Raw genomic sequence first — 26,522 nt, 5'->3', positions numbered from 1 at the left:
AAATTGGGACAGTGCAAAGAATAAAGTCCTGTATCAACTGCTCCAGCTGCAGCTACAGTATGGGCTGCAAAGTAACAGAGTTAGACAGAAATCTGGCCATGAGGGTGATTTGCATGAAACTGCCAGGGAAGTGATCGCATTTTTCCATGTCCAGCTTCTTTCTGGTGCTCTGGCTGAAAGAGGCAGCCCCAGGCCAAGGATCTCGTTCAGAGAGCTGCTTGGCTATGGTGAACGGGCACAGGAGAGAAGAAAAGGTACTTGTGCGAGCAGTACCTTAAAAGCTGAAAGGATCCCCCTCCTCCTCCTTCCTCCCAGAGAAAGAGGGTGCCAGTCTGGCAGCCCAGGTAACAGAGCTTCCCAAATGCCCTGCAAGATGCCACGTCCACAGCATACCTGGGCGGTGCTGAGCATGCTGCGACAGGGTAACCCAGCCCTGAAGGCTTTGCCGGTGGCCCTCTGCTCTAATGGACCATTGGTCCACCACCACCACCACCTGCCCGCAGCATGGAGAGACCCACAGAGGCTCTCAAAGACCAGGAAGGCCAAAACTCAAGTCAAAACCTGCATGGAAGGGCTGATGGGTGGGCAGTGGATGCTTATCCTCCTTCTGAGCGCACTGTTTGGGCAGTATCTAGCAGCTGTTCAAAAGGAAGGAGCATCTCAGCCTGGCTGCACGCTGCACCAGCTGCACAGTGCTGCGGTGGGCAAGCGCCTGGGCACTCAAGGTGCGTTAGCCATCATCAGCATAAATTATGGGGTTATTCCCTGGGTTATTGCCCTGCTCAGCACGGCCTTCTCCCCTTCCATACAGGCACAGCATCTCCTCTCACCTGAACGGAGGCAACACGATCCCCTGCAAAGCACTGCAAAGCACTGCCACCCTCCCGCATTTCACCCGTTCCCTCCCACTCCCGTACTCACTGATGCACTTGTTCATGTCTGTATTGCGAAGGCCGAAGTATCCCAGTGGACAAGATGGTAGGCAAATCCCAATTTGCCGGATATCATTCCTCTCCAGAAGGATGAAGAGTTTGGGGGAACATCTCAGGCACCCATTGAACTCAGAGCACAGGTCGCAGCCTCTGGCACAGCCCTGACTCAGCTCGGTGCTAACTGGAAGAGCAAGAGAGGCAGCAGTTAGTGCCTGCCCGCGTGGCCGGGCTCTGCACGCACCGGCTTCAGCCCCAACACACCGGCACCACCGGCAGCAAGCGCAGGGACCGGGGCAGCCCGAGGGCCGGGGTCCTGCTGCACCGACACACTCGCTGCGGCTCCCGGTACCGCTCTGGCCGGGCGTCACGGCCCCGTGCCTGATGCCCACAGGCACCAGCGCCGCGCTGAGCGCGGGCGCGAGGGTCGCGACGGCGGCAGCGGTGAGGAGCGGGACCCAGAAGCAGCCACCAACTCTACGCAGAGTCCCAGCGCTGTCTTCCTCCCAGCCCCCTGCCTCCCAGCCCTGTCCATCAGCCCTGCTGCCCGTGCTGGGCGGACACCCACGAGGGACACGTGCCCGGGTGGGCCAGCGTCTCCTCGCCGTGTCCCCTCTTGGAGCTGGTGGTGCTGCCTCGCGGAGCTACGGGCACGCTGTGGGACGAGCGGGGCCCAGAGCCGTGCGGTGCTGGAGCGAGACTGTCTGAGTAATTCTGTGCTGCGCTTCGAGCCAGGCTGCGTCCCAAGCTAAATCTCGCTCTGACCCCGCTTATGTTAACGATATCTGGCAGTGCAGGAGATTTCACTGCCCCCAAAATAGAGATGTGTTCTCAGCTCCTAAGTTCAGTCCAAGAAAAATACTCAATCCCATGTCTTGAGAGTTTTCTGCTTTTAATTATCATATAAAATGCTGCTTGTTTTGAAACCAATAGCATTCTTTGCAGGCTAGAATGCAGGTTATTTTTATTAGTTTATTATGCAAGCAGCGTCCTTGTTTATAGAAAAGCTGTGTATTTAAAAAAATGTATTCTTTTAAATACTGTGTTTACTACACTTCAAAAGCAAGCGCGGAGCACCACAGTATTCACATGCCAGACCAAGAGGTAAGAAAACTTTCCTCTCCCCCCGCAGTGACCTGAGACCCTGGCAGCTCCCCTGCTGCCTACCCGAGCTCCATCGCTGGGTCCGTGGGCGCGGAGGCTGCCGCAGCCTCCAGGAGGGTTTGCTGGGTCTGGACTGGGACCTCCCCTGGGCATTTTGGGCCCTGGCCCCCTGTACGCAGGGACCCCCAGGGGTCCGGCCCCATCTCTCCCGCAGCACTGGGTCGCAGGGCCAAGGTCTGTTTCTATGGCAAAGGTATAAAGTGGGCCCTCACTGGAAACTGCACTTTATAGCATTAGCTATGACATCAGGTTTTCCTTGTTCTCACAGGGCTCAGCAGTCCCAGTTTTAATATAAAATCATTTTTATATAATTTAATTTAAAACAGTTTTAATGTAAAACAGTTCTAAAACTAGCTTACACCAATGAGGGCAAACCCATGTGGCTGCTCTTGTGCCGATTCAGCCTGGTTGCCCAGCGTGAGCCCGGAGCTGGGACCAGCCAAGGACCATCCAGGCTGGAGGGATAATTAAAAGCCCGTGCACCTTGGGTCGCACGGCGGCCTGGCCGCCCCATGGCCCAACGCCCCTGCAGCAGCTGAGCGGGCACCCGTGCACGGCCGCTGCCCAGGGCAGAACCGGCTGGGGGGGATCCGGGCGGGATGGGGTGGCCGTCGGGGAAAGGACGGTGCGGGGCGGGAGCCTGCCAGCAGAGCAGTGCTGGGGAGTCGGATGGGGAGTGATGCACGGCTCGTGCTCACACGCTCCCTTCCCTTCCTTCTACTGCTCACTTCTCCCGGCAAGGTGCCTGACTGTGGCGGGGGACCCCGAGGCTGCCGGCCTCGGCGGGGCGCAGGGCGGGATGCGCACCGCTGCCTGCCGGATCCGCGCCCGCGGGGGCGAAGGCGGGCAGGGGCCGGGGCAGTCGAGGCACTGCGCCAAGCGGGGAGGCCGACCCCGTCCTGCTCTGCAGAGCCAGCTCCTCCGGCCGTGAGTGGTGCCATGGGCACCAGCTTACCCGAGGGCCGCAGCCCCGGGGAGCAGCGCCGGCCGGTCCCTGCCCTGAGCCGCAGGCTGCAGGGCAGCTCTTCCCCATCCCTGCCCGGCGCTGCCTGCGGGGTTAGTGGGGGCAGCTGCCAGGGTGCCGGGGCAATTGCCTGCAGCTGAGGGCTGCGGCAGGTCCGGCGGGACAGGGGAGTGCACGTCTCTGCGTGGGAGTGGGACTTGGGGAGCTGTGGAGGCTCGTGGGGCACCCCGGGTTCTGCCCAGCTCTCTGTGTTGGTAAGACATTCACCAACTTTCACATTCACGTTCACCACCTGCACAAACCGTACAGCATCACGAGAAGAAGTAGAGAAGAAAAGCATTTCATACATACTTCGTCTTTGCCTCTTGCCCTTCACCACTTTGCTGCTGCCTGTGAGATCCATCGAGCTTAGAAAAACCACCACCACAAACAGTCCAAGCTGCATAGTAACTCTCCAGCGCTGCAGCCCCTCTGTCGCAGGGTGGTCGGAGGAGCCCACTCCACAGCTGGGGATCTCTCTGCGGCCGCTAAAACGTCTCGGGCAGGATCAGAGCTGAGAGTCTGTGCACGAAACCTGGTACGGGACCATATCCACAAACTACATCAGCAACAGCGACCTTAGGTAGCAGGTAACATGGCTCTACCTTCATCCCCGTAAGGAGCGCAGGAGCCTGGCTCTAGTCCCATCTGGGGGCTCTGGCAGCGAGCGTTAGCTGCTTGCAGTTTCCAAATGCACTCGCAGGAACTGCAAAGGAAGAGGAGAACAGATTAACTCAACAGTCGACATCTCTCCTGTTAACGGCTGGGCTCGGCACTGCGGCGGGCAAGCGCGGAAGCCGTGGAGCAAACCGGGGGAGCAGCACGCAAGGGGTGCAGGCAGATGGCGGCACCCGGAGTGGCGTGGGGCGAATCGCCCTCCAACCTTATCCACAAGTCACTGCGTTGCTTAATAACAGTTAGCACACGTAGAAACGCCTAATGCAGCTTTGCCATCTGCCGATGCTGCATACGGTTATAGCTGTAACTTGTTTAAAATAGTGCCAGTCCCCCTCGGCCACCCCTCCTCGAGTAGCAGATGGCCTCTGCAGACTGCCAAGTGCACAAGATGTTTCCCATCAAGTGGGCACCTCTGGGGCTGGTAGTCGAGCCAAGCAGAAAGCGAGCCTGCAGTCCCAAGCCAGAGACGGGGCTGTCTGGGGACGGGGCGGGATCATCCCGCGAGCTGCCTGAAACGCCGCGTTTCTGCTCGGAGGGAATTTCCAAACCTCCCAGCTCCCACTCCCCCAGAGTGGCAGGGAAGGGTCAGCGCTGCCTGCGTGGGCAGAGGCAGTGCCGAGCGGGACCGAGTGCAGGAGCTGCTCTGCCGTGGGCTCACTGGCTCTCGCACGGCCCTGCCAGTGGAGAAAGCCCGGCGTTCGGCAGCGAGCGCGGCCGTACGTGCCGCGCTACCCTCGCCAAGCGGCGGCGGTGAGTTGCCCGACGTGTGTGGCAGGACAGGGTGACGAGACGGCAATGCCAGGAGGACAGGCTGGGCAACCAACCAACTGCTCCACATGAACTTCTTGGAGAGCAAAGGGAAGCCCAGTGCAGTGGGAAATTGCCGGATGGCAGCCCAGCGCGCAGGGCTCCAGGTGCAGCCAGCCCGGGAGCTGCTGCGTGCCCCGTCCTTGCCCTGGAGCATCCGAGACCTTGCTCCTGCTGGCTGTGCTGCCCGACTCCAGGGGAGAGGCAGTGCAGGCAGGACTGCTGCTCCCCCGGGAAAGGACCTGGGAGGTGGTTTTCCGTGTGCCCTGTGGCTGGCGTGCAGGAAGGGTGACCTCCGGGGCTGCACCGAGAGCTCTGGCACTGCCAGGCAGGGCCACGCTCTTCTCTCTGCAGCTGGCAGAGCGAAGCCCTGCCAACGGCTGCCATTGTTTTGGAATAAAGGCGACAACATTCACTCTGTGAAGTCAAATGAAACAGAAAATGGTTTTAATCCCTTTATAATAACTGCGCAATCGCCGATGCCCCAAATGGCCAGTGATGATGGTGCTGGCACAAAGCCCGGCTGCAGCCCGCGCGCTGCCTGCAGGATGGACACGGGCTCCGGGGTGCCGGCTCCCTCCCATGCCCACCGTGGGGTGGGGGACTTGCTGAGGGGCCACCGGACGGAGCAGCTCTGCTGCTCCGGCCCAGCTGTAGGGTGGTTATGGCTACGGCAGCAAAATACCTGAACGGAGAGGGCTGCCCACAGCAGCGGTAGTGGGCTGGCAGCATCTTGAGTCAGCTGCTGCCGGGAGATGTGACACAGGTACTGCTGGACCTTGTAGCAGCACGTGCCTCGACACTGAGATGTGCCCTGGGGCGGGCAGCTCACGGCAACTTTGGCTCACGTGTGCCAGCGAGACCTGCAGGCCATCAGGTGCTGCAGAGCGCTGCCATCGTCCTCCCGCCCCGATAGCCTTGAACTTTTCACCGTGTCCCTGCTGTGACTCTGCCGAGCGCTGCTGGGGCAGGAGCACAGCGCTCCCCATGTGCTTGTCGTTACAGCCCACAGTTCATCCACAGGATTTTCAAATAAATAATTAGTTGCTTGTGTAAACACCAACTTGTTCTGCACTTCCAAGTCTGTTTGCTGCAAGCTGCTTTATAAACACTGTCAAGTGCTTAAGCTGGGCTGTTGGGAGTGTTTACCAGAGCGGAGAGCTGTGCCGGGAGGGGATCCCACCCCAGCCTCGCAGCCTCCCTCCACACCGTGCTCACGTGCAGAGACCTGGGCACGGCACGGGGCTCCCCTGCATGGGGGTGAGGCAGCACAGGCAGCCGGACCCTCCGGATGGATGGCCTGGCACAGTATGGCAATGTACGGCACGGCACAGACAGAGGACCTGGGGGATGCTAGCTGGTGTGAGCAGGGCAGCGTCAGTACAGGGCGGCCCAAACTCTCCCCAAATTAGCGCTGAGCGCCAGCTGCGCTGGAGGGAGCACGGTGCCACCACCCCGGCCTGGCTGCCCCTTGTTTTTAATTACGGCGGCTTTGCAGGTGAAGTGCATTCGCAGGAAGTACAGGCTGAACCCGCTCCGCGTCCTGCAGTGTTTACACAACACTCACAGTTTAGGCAAAGTCCCCTCGGTGCGGGGACAGCAGCGGGGATATTCTTAGGGAGCAAATACAGCCCCAGCGTGCCAAGAGCCAGCGTGAAGCTTATGCCGCCGCCACATACCCCATCTCTCAGGGCTTGTTCAGTGCAAGGGCAGGGAAGTGCCATGGGAAACCTTGAGGCTACAACACAAACCAGACAAGCACACACTTTTTCCTCCTTGTTTCCTTGCTTTGTGGCCCAAAGAGAGCCTGGGCCTCCGGCCACAGCTGCCCACTCAGCACAGAAAAGCTACTGGCATCCTGGATGCTGAAAAGCCAGTGCCAAGGCGGGTCACTAGTACCATCCTCATGTTTCAAAACCTCCCTGCAAGCACACAGTGTCTGCGGCATGACCACCAGCAGACGCTGCCACAGAAGGGCCGGGCTTCCAGCTCTTCCCACCCTTACCTCAGGACACAAATTATGATTCTTTCTGCTATTGCAGCCATCAGTCAAGCTCAGGTTGCTGCAAACAATTTCCAGTCTAAACATTAGCAGGATTTATGCCATTATCCCATCGACAGGAAGAATTTGGGGTAACCTGAATTGCTCTGAATTCGTTTATGGAGAGACCTGGCCCCTGCTTCTGAGATGACAGTAAGCCTTGTTTGCAATTCAATCAGGATAAATTGGTCCTTGGGAGCTCCAATGCAAACCAGAAAATGTAAACCATCCAGATAATTTACCATTAGTCCTCCTACATGCAAGGTGAGAAAGACCAACATTATATCCCCGGGATATTCAAGACCTAATCCTCAATAACTAAATTGCTGATATATTGCCTCTTGCTGAATGTATCAGGCTATCCGTAATGTAAACGGGCTCTCCAAAGGTTTACTGAGTCTGAGAGAGAAGGACCAGATGCTTGTGCGAGGGCTGGAGGCAGGACAAAGTCCGATCACAGCAGCAGCAGTAATGAACCTCCGGGAACTGCCAGGTCGGCTGCCAACAGCCAGCTGGACATCAGCTATGAGTGCAGGGGAATTTGGGTTTCCAGGTCCTGGAGCTGGATAGAAAATTTGAATTTCACCTTGGTAGTCTGTTTAGGGGGTGCGAATATGCAAGGACAACAGGTTTCAGAAATGTCCTTGCCTGCACAAGGAGTCACAGTTTTGCAGGGTTTCACCCTGGTCTGTTTGGTCCCAGCAGTCTCCCACCCTCGCACCCGGCAGTTCGGGCATGGGGGACGGCACCCAGGACAAATGACCCTGAGCCCTCCCCAGCCCCAGGGCAGGCAGAGTCCAGCTCCGGGGAGGTTGTTTATGGCAGCAGCCAGCTCCACGCTGCCGGCAGATTCCCCAACCTGCCTTTGTGTCAACTTTCAACAAGCCTGCCAAATAACGACAATGGCACCCGGATATCAGAGGCGCTGGGAGGGGAAGGGGAGGAAGAAGAGGAGGAGGAAACAAGAGTGGGCTGCTAAGGAGAGCGGGGCCACGCGCGAGGATGGCGTCCATGGGGCATGCAGCGGCCGTTGCTCCCGGCACTATGAGCTGCTGCCTGGTGTCTGAGCCAGCCAGAGGAGGGCTGCGGGGGGACAACAAATCCCAGCAGGTACCGGAGGGGAGATAAAGGAGACTGCTCAGGGGTGGGGGGAGATGTGCTCCTGCAGACTGGCACTGGGACCAGCCGTCCCATCCGAGGGTGGAATGGCTCCCCAGCACCCACCAAAGCCCCCAGGCCAGTCTCAAGCAGCAGTAGGATGAGGCGATGCTGGCGCGGCACCCTGCGCCCTGCACCCTGCATCAGGAGGCACTGCTGCCACCACGAGCCCCCCCGCACCCTCCCCAGTCCAGCCCTGCCCCGGAGAGCGGCCGAGCTGCTCTTGCAGCACGGCTGAACCTCAACAGGTGGGATATAGCCAGCAGGAGAGGAGGCATCTTTCAAACAAGCAGAAGCCCACACACGCGTTTATCTCGCTGCATGCCTTGCCCTACCTTGGCAAAAGTCTCCGGCAGGCAAAGCTTCCCCGAGACATCTGAAGCTTGGAGCCCCAGGTGTGGCTGCGCGGCTCCCCAGCCCGGCGAGGGAGCAGAGCCAGCGAGCTCTGAAGCACACATCTTCCCTCGCTCCCCCGGCGCCTGCCAGGAGACGCGGGTGTCAGGAACCAGCCCCGGGAAGGCGAGTGCCAGCCAGTGCGGAGCGGGACCCTCATCCACGTGCGCTCAGAGGCTATCCCCAGAGCTCGCTTCGACGGGCAGCAGCAAGGGAGAGGGGCAAAGAGGTGGCCCCCGACGAGCGGTTCAGGGCCGACTGCCTGCCCTGTGCCGGCTGCACGGCTGCCTCAGCACAAAACTCCCCTGGGCAGGAGGGGGAGGCAGTGGATGAGGGCTGCACAGGTGCTGCAAGCTGGGGTGCTGCAGGACCAGCAACACCCAACACCCCATCTGCCTGGGCACCCCAGGCAGCTCGTTCAGCCCTGTGGCACCATCATTCCTATTTTACAGGCACACAGAGATGCGCCCGCAGTGCTGGTGCTCCCCGAACCCAATGTTTCTGCTCTGCCTGCACTAGGTGCCCCCCCATGGCCGGAGCTCCCTGTCTGCTCTACAGCAGGAGGAAGGCAGCACGGTGCCGCAGGTAGCGGGTTTGGGGGCCCTCGCTCTCTTTGGGAAAGCCTTGCTGTCTTTCCGAGGGGTGTTTCCCTGTCGGCAAGGCAGAGACAGTGCTAACGCTACATGAGCGGCACCGTGAAACCCTCCACGGAAGAAGGTCCCGCACACGCACGGCTCGGTCATCGCGACTGCCACAGGGTGTCTCACGCGCCTCCAGCCTGCAAACATCTCTGCACATGCACATGCAGAGCCACTTTGTTCTGCTTAATCCTTGAAGCAATAAAAGAAGGCTGCATTAAGTCAAATTTCCGAACCAGAAGGTCTTCATTTGATATTATATCTGAGTGCCAAGTTCTGCAAAATCCCTAACCCATAAACTTCACTGAAAAAATAAAATAATAAAAAACAATCTGGCAGCAGAGTTCTCCACAGCATTGTTGAGGTCTGACTCCTTCCACCAGCTTCTGCACTGCATTCCCCGGATCTGCGGAGCCGTGCTGTGACCCGCTAATGGGGAATACGCCGAGGAGAGGCTCCTGCCCGCGGCCGCCCCACTGCCCCAGCCTGGCAGCAGGGAGTCACTCCGGAGCCCTGCAGCGGCAGCACCCCAGCCTCCCCGCCGGCTCCAGCCCCCCGCTCCGCTCAGGACCAGCTCCTCACCCACCCTGTGCAGTGCCCGGCACAGTAGCTGCCCCAAGTAATGCTGCGATTAATAGTGCCACAGGCCTCTCTCCGGGAGTACTTGTGCTTCAGCATTGTAAAACATCAGGAAATTTTTTACTGGGGGATTTCCATCACCCTCTTGCTAGCGCAGAGAGGCTGCGTACTGGTCTGGAGGAGAAGGAAGCAGCGAAGCCCTGAAGCAGGCTGCAGGCTCGGTGTGTGCTGCTTCTCCACAAAAACACAGCAGCATCTGAAAACACACTGGAGTTGTCCCGGCAGGCATAGCTCCGGTACCGCAGACCGGGAAGCTGCCTGGGGATTTAGCTGCAGAAAAAGCAAACCTATTTCTACTAGGTACGATGTCAGGTAGGTTTAAGCTTCCTACAGTTCAAGAACTCACTTACCAAATGCCAACCAGGGACAAAAGGCACTAGAACAGCAGCAACCAAAGCAAATTTCAGACCAGAAATTGCAAAACAGTCCATTTCAGAGCAACGCAGACCAGGGCACCGAAAACCTCGCTCTTCCGTCAAAAGGGCTCCTCAACAACCCTAAAGGCCCTATTGCCGTGCAGCGACGTGCTCAGCAGATTCCCCGGGAGGTGCAGAGCGGATACACACCATGTTAGCGTACAGCCCCTGCTCCTGGAGACCCTGAACGTGTAGGGAGCAGGGGGGTCTAATGCAAAATGGGAAGCACAGCCGGGGCTGCTAAGGCTCTCATCCTACACAAGTGTGCACACGTTCAGCTCAAACCCAATTCCCCTCTTATTTCAGTGTAAGTGTGACCAAACAAGGACTTAAAGCAACCTTCCGCAACTGACTCTAAATGCAGGCTTTTTAAAGCCAGGGCTTACAGGAGCCCAGTGAGTCACAAGCCACTGTGCTAAACAGCTTCTCCAGGCAAAAGCAGAGATGAAGCCTGGGGCAAAGACCCTAAACAGCACCTGGGGCTTTCTGCTTGGCCATGTGCAAAGGAAGCATCTGCCAAGTGTGAGCTTCCTGCAGGGATTCCCGGTGCACTGGCTCTCCCACCAAAACGTCACTGCCTGGGAAACCTGAGCCCTGCAGAGCCAGGAGCAGCACTGATTTCAGCAGCAGAAGAAAACACAACTGGGAAAAACAACCAGCTTTGGGCATCGGGCAGGACAGGGCTTCGGTTGGTGGGAGGGAGGGAGGGAGTGAGCAGGGCAGCCTGAGTTTTCTCCAGACCAGCCATTGCTGCAAGCAGGGCACAAGCACATGAGTTCTGCCTTTCTGAGGGGTGACAGCAACCTGCACCACCAGGACAGGGGGACCCTGCTGTGAGCTCTGCCGAGCCTGGCATGGCTCAGGGAGGTTTGCAACAAAGGACAGACACCCTGCAGCTGGCCCACGCCACCTGGCTGCACAGGAGCGTGTGGGGAAGCTGCAATCCCAGAGGATCATCCTCGGAGGCGGGTTGTTGGTGGGTACAGCTGGAAGGCTCTCTCTGTGTCTGCCGGGGTCTCAGGCAAAGACGGGCACTTCTGTCCTCGGGGAGATGGCGCGTCGCCCTCGTGCAGCCACAGGGAAGGTGTCTGTACCGGCCGGTCCCCACCTCTCAGCTGCGTGGTCCCCGTTTTCCCACTCCAGGGCCATCCCCACAGGCCAGGGGGAGGCTGATCTGGCCCCCAGCTCTGGTGTTCACTGCAGGCTCATGGCCCTGTAGTGCAGGCAGAGGGGCTCTGCCAGTTCAAGCCTAGCTCGGGTGATGGAAACGTGGGGTTTATGCTCTGATCTGCCTCTGTCTGCGCGCGCTGGCACGCATGCTGGCTTATTTTGGCTGCGCACAGGGGGTCACATCCGTGCCCCTGCACCCCTAGCTTGCTCCCTGCTGTGTCCCTCCGGGTGGTGCTGCTGCTCTCGCAGCAGCCGCGCCAGGGCCGGGGAGCTGATCCAGCTGAAACGAGCCTTTTTTCCAGGGTGATTTCCAGGCATGTCGCAGCACCGGAATTCCCAGGCCCGCCGTGCTGCCACCGTCCTCCCACCTAGCCTCTGCAACCCTGGCCCCACAGTGGGGATGAGATGATCGGGCAGTCAGGATCTCACCTGCTCCAGGGTCATGGATGGACTTTGGACAAAATCGTTCAAACTGGAGAACACTCCAGGCATATGTTTCACTGCAAGTGCTGGGTCCCCATGGGATCTCAGCATAAACCTGGCCACCACAAAGAGCACTGTAAGCACTGCCCCAAGTTCACGGACCTTCAGGTAAACAGGGGGTTTTGCACTGGTACTGTACGCCCACCCCTGTGCAGGAGAGCGAAGGCTCCATGCCTGCCATGCCGTGCAACATTTGCTTCTGCCAGTATTACCCTACTTTAATGCCTTTTACTGTAAGACACCCCTTCAAACGCAAACTGAATCACCTGAACACCCCCTCACTCCAGGGCCATTCAAAGGAACGCACACGCCTGAGCCTACAAGAAACCCCAGCAGTCCAGGGGTGACCATTCCACAGTTGCCCGCACCCACCTCTCGCAGCACCCAGGCTCAGTCAGCACAGGGGACCAGGAGGACGGCAGCTGAAACATCACCTTGACCCAAGCCCTTGTTGGGGAGCTGCATCCCTGCCACGCTGCGCGAGTGTGCTGCAGCGAGCCCCAAGCCCTCACTAACCCACAGGCTCGGCAGCCCAGCACCGAGATCCAGCAGCACTTCCCCTGCATATCAGCATGGGGTGTTAACACGGATGTCTAATTATTACCATGATCGCTGTTAACCATTTCCCCACTGATCCCCCATCCGAAAACTCAGGGAGTACGTACTTACCCCGCACTCTCCGGGTGCCTGCCGTGCCCCCATGGGTGCCGTTCTCTGCAGGAGGCTGAGTTAGGCACAGCCACGACAATATTGAGACAGCAACTGCTTAACTGCCTCGTCCCCTCATTGCTCAGCTCGGGCACGCTCCCGTCTCTGGAAGTCAGTGGGAAAGCAGGCAGGGCACTGCAGCCCGCTGCGCAGCATTCGGCGTCTGCGCTGCGGCCGGCGGGACCCTGGGGCTGGTCCAGTATCAGCAACGAGCTCCAGCGAACTGATCAATATTGCGACTAGCTCTCCGTGTCCCCTTCCCAGGTCTGGGAAGGTAAAACAGTGGCAGGGGACAGCACGCAGCAGCCCAGCTTCCCTGCAAAGCCCCACGCACCTTGGGGGTGGGGGAGACGGGGATCCTAACAGATCGTGCTGTGATTTCTCACAGCTTTCATTGTCTGAACTCATTATCCACATTGCACAAGGCAAACCCGCAAGTCGGATGCTGACAAGGCTTGCGTTCCTCATTAGCAGCCCACATTGCAAAAGCTTCATCTAAACAAACATGCATTCTGAAACCCTTACCTCTGACTTGTCACTCCCTCATCACTGCTGAAAAGACTCTACTGGTTTCTCAGTTTTAAAATACTACAAGACCAACTACAAAAATCCTCGGTTCCTCCAGAGAAAGTTACATGCACGTTTCTGTCAAAAAAAATGAAAAATATATTCATGGCGAGTTCATGGAGAAGTCTGGTGCGTTTGGGTCTGGGTATTTTGTTCACTTGTTTTTTAAAGCAGGTTTCTAACAGCTTCCCAGGTTTTGCGCAGAGAAACAAACCCTTCTGTGATGTGCAGGCTTTCAGCTCGTAAAGATCGCCCAGGCTAGTTCATACTCCATCAGCCCACGCTGCTCCCTGCGTATGCAAAGCAGAAAGTATGTGATCATATCAGAGCAATTTGCACATTAATAAATCCTGGTCTCAATGCCGTAGACTCCATCCCCATCCACCGGGTAGGGGCTTTTTATTATTATTATTACCAGAGTATCCAGCTTTGTAAAGGCATCTAGTGCAAACTCCTGCATGAGGGAATTCCACCCCACTAGTACCACCTCCTAAGACAATATCCAGCCAAAATATTGTGACTGTTGCAAAACCCGGACTGGAGCTCCACAAAGGACCTTCCAGCGTTGCATCCAGAGCCAACGGGGTCTCAGTAAATTACTGCAGTGACACACCATCTAGTTGTCTTTGTAGTCTTTTTTATTTATGACAGTTAATTCCGAGTTATTACTAACATTTCAGTGGTAACTGGCATATGAAGTCATCAGCTGTCACAACTGCATCTGTTAATAAACATGTCAAATATTAAAAGCAGCTTATTATCCTCTGGAGGGGGGAAGGCACTAAGGCGAAGAGCTCGAAAGCCTGGCTCTTTTTCGATCTCTGGCTGTGCAGTTGGAGGAAACGCTCACGCTCAGGAAAACAGCGTGACTGCGGTGAGGCTGCACAGGGATACCTGCCCTCCATCACACCTGAGCAGCCCAGGAGCTCTCCACCCCGTGCCGTCGCCAGCTCCCCTTCCCTTCTCTGCCTTAACTGGGGTGGCCAGGAGGGACGCAGGATGGACCCTTGCTTCGCACAGGCGCACAGGGGAATGGTGAGGCTCAGGCACCTTCCCCGAGGTCCACCGTGCCTGGTGGGCTGAGCAGGATCCAGCCCGGGCAGCATCTGGCAACTTGCCCTCGCCAGCCTTCTGGTGTGCGATGCCATTCCAACCCGGCCGCGCTCGGCAGCGGGCAGCCCCAACCTGCTTGTCCCCCGTGGAGGAAGCAGAAGTGCCCCAGCCCCAGGGGAGCCCGTGGGGAAGTGCAGGGGACCCCCATCCCCTCTCTTGCCCCCCGCACCGGGAGGCTTAAGCGGGGAGCTGGTGCTCCCAGGGCACACGGCCATGGAGATGCGCTGGACCCTGCACCGGTGTCTCTCTGTACAAGCCATAAACAGGCATCGGTGTCTGCCTGCTCCCTGAGCAGTCGTCAGTGCCGTGTGGCCGGCAGCAGCGGGTCCCTGCGCATGACTGACCTTTGTCCCCAGCTCTCGTGGGGCTGATGTGGTGCCCGTGGTCATGGGGCTCTGCCAAGAGCCCTGGTGCCCCAGCGGGTGGTCCCAGGGGCACGGCTGTGTGGCAGGCTGCCGGCCAGCCCCTCGGCGCGCCGTGGCCCACGGACCCCGGCAGTCTTCTGGGGAGGGTCGTTGCTTCCCTTCGGTGCCCCTGAGAGGCTGGGGGAGCACTGGCAGGTCGCAAGTTCCTGCTTTGCAGGGTCGGGGCCCACTCCCACCCAAGGGTGGACTTGGGAGGACACAAGGGTGCGGTGGGAGGGATGGCAACGTCTGCCCCATCCTCCCTTCCTTATCATTTAAGACCATCACCCTCAGTACATGAGGATGTAGTACGTCTTCTCCCTGCTTTGCTGAGCGACCTGCGCTCTCGGCCTCTGCAGCTGGGGAGGAGGCTGCTGCTTCTTCATGTTCACCTTCCCTCTCTCGGGAATCTCAGACAGAAAGCTTGCCCCTCTCTAACGCTTTCCTTGTCCAATTGCCTCTGGCTTTCTCCGGCTGAAGGTAATTTGCAGGCTGTGCTTTTTGAGGGGTGCTGCAAAAATCAATGGCAATGTCTTCTAAACTCTCTGCATGAACGTTATTCGGCCATACCATGAGGTAGTTTCCTTAAAGCTCAAACCAGTGACCTGCAATAGGCAGGAGTTGGGGAGCTGCAGAAGGAGATGCACTGAATGCTCCATCTTTACCTTCCCCCTGTTGTGGGTCAGCTTCTCCAACTATCTGAACACATTTCAGTATTTATTTTAGATGTAAGATCCACTCGAGCAGATGCCGTAATTCTTGTATAACGAGTAAAATTCTGTCTTAGCTTCCAAGTGTTCCTAGGGACATCACAGGACAACATGCTGATGGGTGAGACACCTGTGCCAAGCAGGGTGAGTCACCCTGCAGTGCTTACAAAAGTCTTGAAGCAATGAGAAGCAGCATTATCTTCACTTGATCCTCCCCAAGCTTGCAGGGCTCCTAGCTGGAAGCCGGAGGGCACAGGCTCTTCCAAAGGCCGTGACGGGCTCTACAGTGGGTCCTGAATCCTCCCCTGGGTCCCTTGCTGGGGGCCAGGGCAGGTCCCCTTCGATACTCCACTGCCCAGGAGCCCCCACCGACGATGGGTCCCTGAGCATCCCCAGCAGTCGCTGGCACAAGCCCTAGAGCGCTTTGTGGGACTCGGTACAGAACTGGCAGCGCCGAGGAAGAGGAGGGCTAGGGTACAAGATGTGGCATAGAGCGGCCCCCCAGACACACTGGGGTTTGGAGAGTCTCACGGATCTGTGTTCTTCACACACTTGCAATCATCTCTGCTTTGCGCAGCGCTTGTGTGGGGGCAGGTATGAACACAAAGATGTAAAGTAACCCAGAACAGGCAAGAAGGAAAATTCGCCCTTTACGCAGCTTTTCCTTTGCATGGTGTCTGTGTTAATGCACATGTATATGGAAGTTTTATTCATCCTGAATTTTCTTTGGCACCTCATTAAATGTCCCTAGTTTCCTACTCATAAACGATATCTTCTGAGATCATTGCTATCTCACAGGAGCATTAGTGAATGTGTTTTGAATATTGGGCAGATGCTAAGTGGTCACTGTTGGAAGTCTCCATATTAAAGACCTATTTATATTTGGAGTTTTTTTACTTTCTATTCTAGGAAATTCTGAAGTACCGTCAAATGTTGCTCTGGGACAAAATCACTTAGTTCACTGCAAGAGTGAAAAATCTAATGAACTAAGGATCTTGTATTTTATGGTTGCGTTGAATAGCCAAACCTTTTTCTTTCTAATCTCTCTCAGACCACTGTAACTCCAGTTGGCAGCTGTAGATCAAGTTTCAGTCTGGAGCAAATGTTTGTAACTGAGCAATAAACCCCAAAGACAGACCTCTATAATGGAAATGCTGACAAACCCAGCTGCAAGAACAGGGCTACCGGACACATCAATAATTAGTGAACAGAGCAGTATATCTGACTGAAGGCAAAGGAGATGTGCTTGCCAGCTCCCTGGTGTTAGAAGGTATCATTGCAGAAGACAGTAAATCACACTAAATCCTGCCTTAACACCCTCCACAATAAATCCAGCATCAAGTCCCACATTTCTTCCCCTTCTGACAGGCAGCTAATTTACCGTTTTGGTTTTCTTTAGCTAATGGCTGTTGAGGCTGAACCTAAATTAATCCTAAACTGGCTGTTTCTCTCTTGTACAAAAGGACATGAAATTCCACTTTTTAGCAGGGTAAAAACGCCAAGCAGCTCCAGATTGAAAGCAGAGCTGCTGACTTGGGAGATTTTCCCTGCCACCCACAGAAGTCCTTGCCGAGCAGGTGCCCGGCAGCCCGGGGGAAAAGGGGCAGCGGGACGTTCCCAAAGCAGACAAAGGCCACCTGAATTCACCAGTTTTGGTCGCATTAGGTGGAAAAGCAAGCAGCAGGTCTAATCCTGCATATACAGGTATCACCCAGCCTGGGTCATCCTGCCCGTTCGGCTGCAGCCTTTCCCCAGCCGGGCTCCGTGTCCTGCTCTGCACAAAGCTAAGGGGAGAGCCTCGCTCCCCATTCCTGCAGAGGAAGCGCCAACCCCAGCCAACCATTCAAGGTTCCACCCCCCATTAAAACCCTGCCATTTTTTGGTCTGAGTTCACCCCTCCCCGGTTCCTGCCCTGCATCCCCTTCTGCCTCTCTCGGCCAGGGGAAAGGCCTCTCCTCCATGGAAAGCCCACCCTGCCCGGGGACTACGGGGACTTCCAGGCTGGGGCTGAGCTGCCTCCTGCCAGGAGCCGTGTCCCTCAGCCTCTGGATGCAGCTGAGGGCAGGGGGGGCTCTGGGGCGCAGGCAGCAGGTCTGCACCCAGCAGCTCCGGCACTGAGCACCACAGCTTTTGTCAGACCCGGGGCTCTGCACCCTCAACATTAACCCTGTGTGCAGAGGCAGGTACCAGTGCCTACAAGTTCTCAGCTGGCACAGAGGATGCATTACTCATCCCTGGTGCCTCATCAGCCTTTGATAATATCTCAGCATAAGCAAAAAGCAAAAAAGACGCTCGCCGAGGAAGCAGAAGGAAAGCAAGAACGTGCTAAAGTTGTCTCTGACTCTCCTAGCTCAACCTGCGGTGTGCTGCTTCTCTGCTCCCTGCGTGGACGCAGAGGTCTGCTTCTCAGAAGGCTTATCTCCTGCAGAATGATTGATAGCCTGGGCAATTGTTTTTAATAATATCTGAACACCTGCAGTCCTCAGTCCCCGGTAATACAGTTATCCCAAGTGCCTAACTTATTGCGTAAACAACTGCTCTGGTTGCAAAGACAACTATCAAGTTCCTGACACAGGCTGCACAAGCCACGCTGGGGGGTCAGGCACAGGGGCACGCAGGATCATGCCTTCCACAGGGAGATGTGGGAGCGAGAGGAAGGGGAGCTGACTTTCTGATAGGATCACCCAGGCATGCCTCTTCTGGGCAGAGCAAGCAAGCCTGGGCTTTCGGCCGGACAGCGCTGCTCGCTGGCCTTGCTTGGAGGGGGCAGCTCTGGCAGCGGTCCATGCCAGGAAGCATGTCTCTGTCTGGGAGTGTCCCCGGGGAGGTCACCCTGGTTTGGTGCTGAGCTGCTGTGAGCTGCAGAGCTGTGAAAATTACTTCTGCGTAAGATCTTTGTGGGTGAAGGAGGAGCGAGATCCGCATGCCCCATCCCATCCCAGACGTGGCACAGGCAGCCTGCCTGCACCCTCTGCGCCCGCATGGGCAGGTCAAGAGGGGTCCGGCAAGAATGATTTGCTTTGTGCTCGCCAGGCATGGGGCAGGGAGGCAGAGCTTGCATGTGCGCCCCAGTGACCTACCCTGCTTTTCAGGATCTCTCTTTCACGCCTGCCAGGTTTTCTGACACCGCACCCCGTGCAGGCTGGACATTTTGCCTCTTTCCAAGGAGCGACGTTATGCGCATGTTGGGAAATGCTCCTTTCTCATTTGCTTCGAAGGCCCTTTTCCCCTGTTGTTTGAGGAATGCTGTTTGAATTAGCTCCACGGATTGCAAACAGACCCCGTTGTTTTCCTTTCCCAATGCAGGGAGGCTTCTGTTCTCTTTGGCCTGCTGGATTAACCAGGGGGCCTCACACACTGACCCCTCTGCAGCTCAGGGAAGCTAATTTAATCCCAATATTGTTACAGATCACAGCAGGACGGATCTCACAGATTCCTTGAGGCAAACCAGCACTGAGCTCTGGCAGGGACAGCAGCACACTGTGTTTGTAGAGGCAGGAGCTGCTACAATTTTTTCTGTAAAATTTTCTCTACAAAACTGCTGAGGCTGGGGAGGAGGGCAGTGGTGGTGGGATGATGGGGGCACCCTGGGCACGGGGGTCCCACTGAGGAGCTGCTCCACCTGCATCCCCCAGCATCCTCCAGCATCCCCTGGCATGCGGGAGGGTGGAGGGCCACTCTGGATCCTGGCAGAAGAGAAGCAGATGCAGACTGGCATCTCCTTGCTATTTCTTTCTCCTTATTATTTTTTTTCCCTTGGTACCTGCTCCTGGGGCTGGATTTTTGAGGTGTGTTGTCATCAGGCCATACACAACAACCGCAGCCAAGCCATGCCTGCTCCCACTAGCCAGTGCCTGCCCCATCCCTGTATCAGTCCCATGGCAGGTCACCTTACTTCACACCTGCAAGGTGGAGCCATCCCCCCAGCGCTGAAGCACAAGTGCCTTGCTGCTCTTACCCAGCACTGCTATCATCGTGGGTGGATGGCAGGGTTATGGCAAGGGGGCCATGGCTCCATTCCCAGCCCCGGCCCAGCTGGGGCTGCCACGCTCCTCACACCAAGCACTGGGCAGGCTGGGGGTCCTCTGCACTGCCTGCGCATGGCCCCGCACGCAGCCGCCTGCGCTGCCTCGTACACTGCGCTGCCCGGCTCATTGCCCCAAGCATTACCCCACGCACGGCCCCAGGCATTGCTCTCTGCTGTCTCTCTCTGAGTTTATCTGTTCCCTACTGCGTAAAAGCCCAATAGGCTGGGACTTCCAGCATTTTTTGTAACTCCGTCCAGAGCTGGAAGTGGAAGAGGCCACTGGCACAGCCAAGAGGACACAAAACCGAGAGACTCTGCAGCAGGAGCGGCTCTCTGGACAGCTTGTCCCTCTCCAGGCTTCTGCCCCCTCCCTTCTGCCTCCGCTGCTCTTGCACCCAGCAGCAGCGGAGCAGGAGCTGGTGCTGCCAGAGGGCCGGGCTGGCCCCACTTCCCCGGGAGCACGGGGCAGAGTTTGGGGAGCAGGGATGGGGTGCCCGAGGGAGGGAGCCACAGCCCAAAGAGCCAGTCCCAGGAGGCTGGGCAGAGGGACGGGAGCTGGGCATGCGGGGCCCTGCTCGAGCCCATCCTCCTCTCAGCCACGAGCAACTCTTGGGAACATTCCTGCTGGATGACATTTCCCAAGGCATTGAGAAAAGGAAAAAAAAAAAAAAAAAGGCACTTTTTTCCCAATATAAATTCTTGCAACATTAAAAAAACCACACAATAGCTGTAAGCCCTGAAACGGCTGGGGGTAAAAAAGCTACAGCTTGACATGGAAATAGCACTACCATCCCCACCAACCGGTCGAATCCCAGATGTGAGACATCATGTGTGACAAAACCCCAGAGGAAGGACACGCAGGAAGCTTGTAATTGTTGCGGGCTCCCATGGCTGCATGGGGACGCAGGCTGGTGACCTCGGGAGTCCCGAGTCCCCCCATCAGTAACCTGCAGCAGCAAGAGCGGAGACCCACGGCCGGCTGGGCTGGCTCTGGGACCGACATGGGGCCCAGGAGTGGCTGGGGCCAGGGTGAGCCCCTGGCTGAGCTCCTGGCCGCCACAGCCGTGCCCTCGCAGAGAGCGGGCTGCCGGCAGGAGGAACCCTGGGGTGGTTTGGGGACCCTCGGGTGGCTTCGGGACCCTGGGGCTATTTGGGACCCCCACAGGCGTGAGCCGGAGGTTCCCGCTGACCCGCAAAGGGCCACGGCACTGGTGCCGGTGCTCCGGCTTGTACCAAAGCAGCACTGGAGGGTGAATAGTGCCTGTCCCTGCATCCCCACTAATGGCGGACACGCGTACCCCGGGGAGGGAGCCGCACACGTCAGTCCAGGCCCGCGCTGGCAGACAGGAATATTGCTGTACTGAAACCAGCCCAAATAAATCAGCTGAAAACGTGCGCTGAGGGGACCCTTGTGCAGCAAGAGCTGTAGAAATGCGCTCGCTCCGCTGTGCTCTCCGAGACGTTTGCAGTACACCTATAATTATTTTAATTACAATTAAAGACTATCCCCCGTGACTACGCCGAGGAAGCACGGCTAGGCCTGTGCGCACGGCCTGCCTTCTGCTGCACTGCGGCTTTTCAGAGATTTCCAGTGGAGCCAAACGCTTTGCTGGTGTGGATGGGATATGTCTACGTATTGTGTTTTAAACTATATAATTAATTGAATGCAGTGCTCTGCAAGGAGCTAATTCTGCCGAGGGATTTTGGTAATTGTACAGACATTGAGAGGAGCAAGGCCCAGCCCCGCGCGCTGCGGGGAGCTGCAGGGAGGAGGCCGGGCAGCACGGGGGGCCGGGCCCTGCTTTCGGGGATGGAGGAGACAGGGCGGAGAGCGGGGGTTCAGGCTCCCGGGGCTGGGGCAAGGGGAAGGGGGAGGCCGAGATGGGGAGGCCGAGGGGAAGATCAGGAAGTGAAGGGCAGGACGGCCGCCATGCCGGGGCAAGCCCAGCCCCAGTCAGCAGGCCCACAGCTCGGCGGAAGGGATGAGCCGAAGAGCTGCGGCAGCTCTTCCCTCTCTCTCTCTCTGCCTTTTTTCCCCTTTCTTTCAGTTTTTGGAAGTGTTCATCTCGCAGGACCTCGAGGTGAGGCTGGCCCAGCCTGCACCCCGCCTCACCCCACATCATCACCCCACATCACCCCGTACTGCGGCACTTATTGCACACGCCGTCCACTTTAAATATCTGCGTCTGCACGGGAAGCGTTTGTATGCATTTTAAATATCTTCAAGATGACAGCGTGAAGAAGAGAATGGATTGAGCCTGGCTTTAAAAGATGGCAGGGCAGAAAACAATGATCCCAGGCAAAGGCAAGAATGCTTCAGCCGGGCTGGGCGGCAGAGCAGGCGCTGCCGGAGCCCGTTGTGGGGCTCCGAAGCACACGAAGCGTGTGTGGGAAGCGCAGTGCTTCTCCTTGCTTTGCATCTTTGCTCCCTGAGGAAGAGCTTAGGTTATGCTGGACAAAGCTGTCTGTGGCCAGCCACTTCCCAATGAAGTTCCAGCAAATGCGTATTAGATGCTGTCTCTTCAAGATGCCTTTTCATTTACAAGGGGGGACAATAATAATGCTCCGGTGACTGTAGTGTCGGCAAGAGAGCTACCACAGCTGTGACAGCCTCTCGTAGTGCCTCTGCCCTGGGAGCTTCAGGGTTTTATTTCCAATTAAGTTTTTCATATGGTAACATTCAGATTTTTGATGGGAGATGAGGCTACTTTTGTCTAAGAGAGAACATACTTTCACTGTTGCGCCCGGCCCAGGAATGAGTTCTCCACTATTAAAATGTAATTTAATTTATCTCCATGGATTTTGTGATGACTAGGATTTGTTCTAAGGAGACCTTTAAAGGAGAACTTTTGCATTATTAAATGTATGTGCTAGGAAGTTGAGTTCTGGCATCCTCTGATAACCAAATTTCTTTTCTATCCTCCACTATATCCATCATGATAAAAGCCCCTGCCAAAGCCCTAACTCAAGCCATGCTTCTGGCATATTGTGAAACGAATCAGGAAAAAAAAAAAAAAAAGAAACCCACAAGATGCTCTAGTCCAGTATTTTTTTTAATCAAAGTTTCAAGGATATTGATGGTTTACCTCATAAGGTAAACATTTGTAGCCCAGTTGCTTTCCCAGGGTTAAACCAGAAACAAGTGGCTAGCTGAAACTGCAACTAATTTGCTCTGACAGACTTCAGTCAGTTTCAAAATGAGTTTTCTTGAAAATTACAGGCCCTTTACAGGCAGAGCAATGGCACCTTCCCACGGAGGGCTGCAGGATGATCCCATTTTCCAGGGATGAGCCCGACAGACGCTCAGCTCCCACAGTTCCGCAGTGCACCCCCTGCCCACAGGGCCCCCTCTGCACTGCGGGGGCAGCTCTGTGCCATGGGGACATGCCTTGTCCCTTTAACCCTGCCTCACCCTCCCACTGTGCAGAGAAACTGCCCGTCTTTGCGAAGGGCAAACCCCAGCCGCGTGCTGGTCCTGTCCAGCAGCGGATTTCCCACCTGGCAGGTGGCTGTGCCCCCACAGCACATACCTGGGAGCAGGGGGACAACTGGGGCAGGCCAGGTCCCTGCTCAGCCATTGGCATCTAGGGTGACCTGGGGCAGGTGCCCTTGTGCCGCAGAGCTGGTCCCTCGGCTACGTGCCTCCCCAGGCTCTGCCTTTTCCAGGTACAGCCCAAGAGGCGATGGAGGGGGCAGCTCTTGTGCCAGCTGCACGTTGGGGTGATGGGCACAGCCCCAGGACCTCAATCCCAAACCCGGGACAGGGGCACTCCAGCGATGGGCACAGCACACACAGCTCTGCTGGCAGGTTTCTCCTGCCAGCTTCCACACGGTGTGCTGGAGGGGACAGCCCAGGACAGGCAGCGCAGCCCAGGCTGTCCCGTCAGAGTGGGACTTCGGCAAAGAGGCACTGAACGTTTCAGGGTACGCCACAGTCTCTCCGATGGCACCACTCGTGCTACCCTCCCATGACAGCAGTCATGGCTAACCCCAAACCGAGCCGCAGCAGCACTGGCTGGGATCAGGAGCAAGTGGGCACAGGCAAGCTGGGGTCAGGCTGGAGCAAGCCAGCCAGTCTGCAGGGACACTGGTGTCTGTTTGGGCCGCCAGTGGTTAACAGCAGCATCCTGCTGTTCTGACTCCTCCAAATTGCATGCACAGTGCAGCTCTCAGGGCTGTATTTATTCTCCACTGACAGCTGGCTCGCTGAGGATGTCACTGTGCAGCCTTTCTCCTTGGCAGCCCCAGGATTAGTGAACACTGGTTCCAGCTCCATGTTCACTACCTGCTAACCGATGGGAAAGATCAGGGGGTCGATGCCAGCCAGCACCTATCTACGCACCAACTCCTGGCCCCAGTGAAATCTCAGCACCTTGGAGATCCCTGTTCTCCCAAACCTCCCTTGAGCGAGGCAGCGCACGTGCCTCCCCATTCCTAGTGGTCTACCCAGTGCTTGTCCGGCACAGCCGTGGAGCCTGCTGCTCACCGAGCTGGCACGCGGGGGCTCAACGGAGGAGACAGCGCAAGTGATCTTTAACTTGGTTCAAGACTCACAGTGATACTGTGCTCTCTGTTAAAGGTACGTGCAGTGTTTGAGGTTTCCTGCCTACAAAGCGGAAAGTACCTTTTTTTAGAGTCTAATTTTACTGCTTCCCTGATGCATTAGCTTGTGGACCAGAGCCACAGCAAACCGTGCCGTGGAAAGAGCTCCCTTCCCTAAGAGCATCTCCAGGGCATAACAACGGCTCTGAAGCCAGGAGAGAGCCAAGATGATTTCACCACCAAGGCTGGCATCGCCCCCAGGACTCAGCATGGCGCACAGCACCTTGTTGGCACAGCTGGCATGCCCGTCCAGCAGGTCGCCGTGCTGGCACAGGAGGACGACGTGCCCGCGCAGTCCCGGCTGCTGACTGCTGAAAGCTGCTGCTCTGCTTTGCATATAAGTCAAAACCTGTAAGCTACTGGTTACAGAGACACTCGCTGTTTTAGCAGACTGAAGTGGAAGAAGGGAGAGAGCTGCCAGATCCCAGCTGGTCTCTGCTCCAGGAGCTGATGGAGGATTAGCCCAGCAGCATGTCTTTACAAATTGTCAGTTCCCAGAATACACAAAACAAAGCTCTGAGGACTGAGTGTATCAGCACAGAGGCAAAGGCACATACTTTGGGAACCTGACAGCACTTTCCACCCAGACACATGGATGTGGGGATCCTGGCTTCCTGTGGTCCCTGCAGAGTGCTGCCTGTCCCACGGCAGCTCAGTCTCAGCGGATGCAGCATTGGGGCTGGTGGCTCGGAGCGGATCCCTCCTGTCGGCAGCCCCACGGCTGCCGGCTGAGCCTCTCCCTCCCCAGGCTGGTGCCCCCCAAACCAGAGAGGGTTTACAAAGCGACCATGGGTCCCTCCTGGCACGTCCTGATGTGAGGAAGCCATCTGCCCTGGAGCGTGGGGAGGCTGCTGGAGTGGCTTCTGTGCCCCACACAGCCTCGACCTTCTCTGCAAGGCATCAGCCCCAGGGACTTTGGGTGGACTGACACCCCTGCGGAGAGCCCGCAGACAGGCCCAGAACTGTACCAACCAAGAATGGCGCCGGGGGAAGCTGCCACGACCCAGCTTCTACAGCCCTCCCAGCCCAGCTTCGTGTCCTGCCCCAGATAGGGAGGGAGATGCAGGACGGCGCCTGCTGCATGGGCTCATGGCAGAGCTGCCTGTCCCCATTGCCCTTGGTGTCAGCACCATGGCACATCCTGCTCCCTGTCCCAGCTCCTAGCCTGGACGATGCTGGGAGGCTGTGGCATGTGTCAGGTCCGTACAGACCCTGTCCCTGTGTCTGCTGGCTGCCTGCAGGGGGACGTGCCAGGCGTTCTCCCCGTGCCCTTCCTCCAGCCATCCCTCCTGTTAAACCCCTGCCCTAAATGCACAATTGCAGTCATGCTGCTGGAAAGCAAATGCGTGCCAGGCTGCAGCAAGGCATGGGCAGAGACACGCTGCCCGCTGACTGCTGCCCGCTGCTTGCTGCCCATTCCCTGCTCCCCACTGCCCGCTGCCTGCTGCCGCCCTCCCGCGCGGGGCCGGGGCCTCCCCGACAGCTGCCCTGTCGCACACAGCGGCGGAGCTGGAAGCTTTCGCTACTTGTTTCACGGGAACTTCCGACATTTCAAAAATTGTTTTCATTCTGGTTTGGAATGAAGACAAATATTTCAGAAATTTCCTGGATAACTTAAAGTTTAAAATATCGTCCACACTAAAATAGAAGTAGTAGGCTATCTCAGCTCTTGCATTATGTCATATCATGCCAGCTCATGGTACACCGCGCGGAATTACAGAGGACTTGCCATGAGAGATGTAAACAAAACCAAAAATAATATCAACAAGAGAGGAGAAATGAAATGCTGAAATGAGAATTTCCCTAAAACAATTTTTTCCCCCCTTGCGCAAATTAATTCTCCATGGGAAATTGCTTGGATATTGTAAAAGAGCACGGTCTGGCCAAAGCAGCTCTTCTATTCTCTGGAGAAGGAGGGACACCCTGTCGGCACTCCCCACCAGCCCCATCCAGCCGCGCAGCCCAGCAGCGATGCCGCTGCATCCGGGCTGGGTCCGGGATGTGCCTCTGCCCCCTGCCCCCTGCTCCCTGGCCGCGTTCGACCCCTTATCTTGTTTCTTGCAAGCCAAGGGCAGGCGCGCTCCGTGGTCAGCCTGGTGCACCCCGGACCCCCGCTGTCTGCCGGCAGAGATAACGCCAAGATGGATAAAGCTGGGCGCTGGGGTTAACGGCATGAAGCGGCGTCTCCGTCGGGAGAGGAGGAGGTCGCGTGGTCCCGCTCTGCCCGGTGCCGGCTGCAGAGTGGTCGCGGCTGGGGACGGCGCTTACCTTGGCACGGCTCAGCTCTACCCAGCTGGGGCTGGCTCCTGCCCTCCCTGCGCCCGGCGCATCGCCCGCCCGGGCAGCCGCTCAGCGCCGGTGCGGCTGCCCCACGCCGGGGCTCTGCGCCGGGCGGACCTCCGGGCGCCGGCTGGCACCCATCCCCCTGTCTGCCCCGTGCCTCTCCAGAAAGGCACTGCTGGGAAGGAGCGCCGAAGCTCATGTCTCCGGCGCTGTATCCACCCCTTCCCACCCTCTTGGGGTTCGGTCCTGCCAGTTCCACTTGTGGGCTGTCCTCACCACTTTGGGCCTTTCTACCGCTCCCCTTCTTGTGGCTCCGGATGTCACCACAGACACGCTTTTATGAGAGTGGGCTTGTGCAAGGCTTGTATAAAGTGTTCTCAGAAATACGAGGTCCTGTCATTTGTAAAACTAATAAAAATGTCCAATAATTTTTACAAGGGAAAAATGAGTCATTGGATGGCACATTTCTCATTACTGGCATTTTACAATTAAAATGAGCATCTATTGAATCAATCCAAAAGCTCTTATTGTTAGCAGACACTAATAACTTCCTGAGCTATTGAAGATACTTTTTTTCTGAAGAAACATG

General features: G+C 57.0%; 1 protein-coding gene and 1 long non-coding RNA gene across 4 annotated transcripts in view; one reads left to right on the top strand and one right to left on the bottom strand.

Annotated features, from left to right (window-relative positions):
* RSPO1 (R-spondin 1) overlaps positions 1–26,055 on the bottom strand; it is a 28,722-nt gene extending 2,667 nt beyond the window's left edge. Inside the window, exons 1-4 of one of the 3 annotated variants that reach the window (XM_030038591.2) lie at positions 13,009–13,224; positions 12,753–12,872; positions 3,409–3,802; positions 922–1,113 (exon numbers count right to left, since the gene is read on the bottom strand). In XM_030038591.2, coding sequence (XP_029894451.1) covers positions 922–1,113; positions 3,409–3,502 — 286 coding nt within the window. In that variant the 5' untranslated portion in view covers positions 3,503–3,802; positions 12,753–12,872; positions 13,009–13,224. Of the gene's footprint in view, positions 1–921; positions 1,114–3,408; positions 3,803–12,188; positions 12,545–12,752; positions 12,873–13,008; positions 13,225–25,918 lie in introns of those variants that run through there. The other 2 variants (XM_030038592.2, XM_030038593.2) reach the window with 2 other exon arrangements.
* LOC115351651 lies at positions 7,419–9,038 on the top strand. Its single transcript, XR_003926858.2, has 2 exons — positions 7,419–7,732; positions 8,626–9,038. It is a non-coding gene; the product is annotated as an uncharacterized LOC115351651 (long non-coding RNA).
* Positions 26,056–26,522: the final 467 nt, after the last annotated feature.

The sequence above is a fragment of the Aquila chrysaetos genome, chromosome 16 (assembly GCF_900496995.4).
Source record: "Aquila chrysaetos chrysaetos chromosome 16, bAquChr1.4, whole genome shotgun sequence".
In the NCBI taxonomy this organism is placed as follows: domain Eukaryota; kingdom Metazoa; phylum Chordata; class Aves; order Accipitriformes; family Accipitridae; genus Aquila; species Aquila chrysaetos.
Note: the sequence above shows the minus strand (reverse complement) of the source record. Positions and strands in the feature narration are given on the sequence as shown.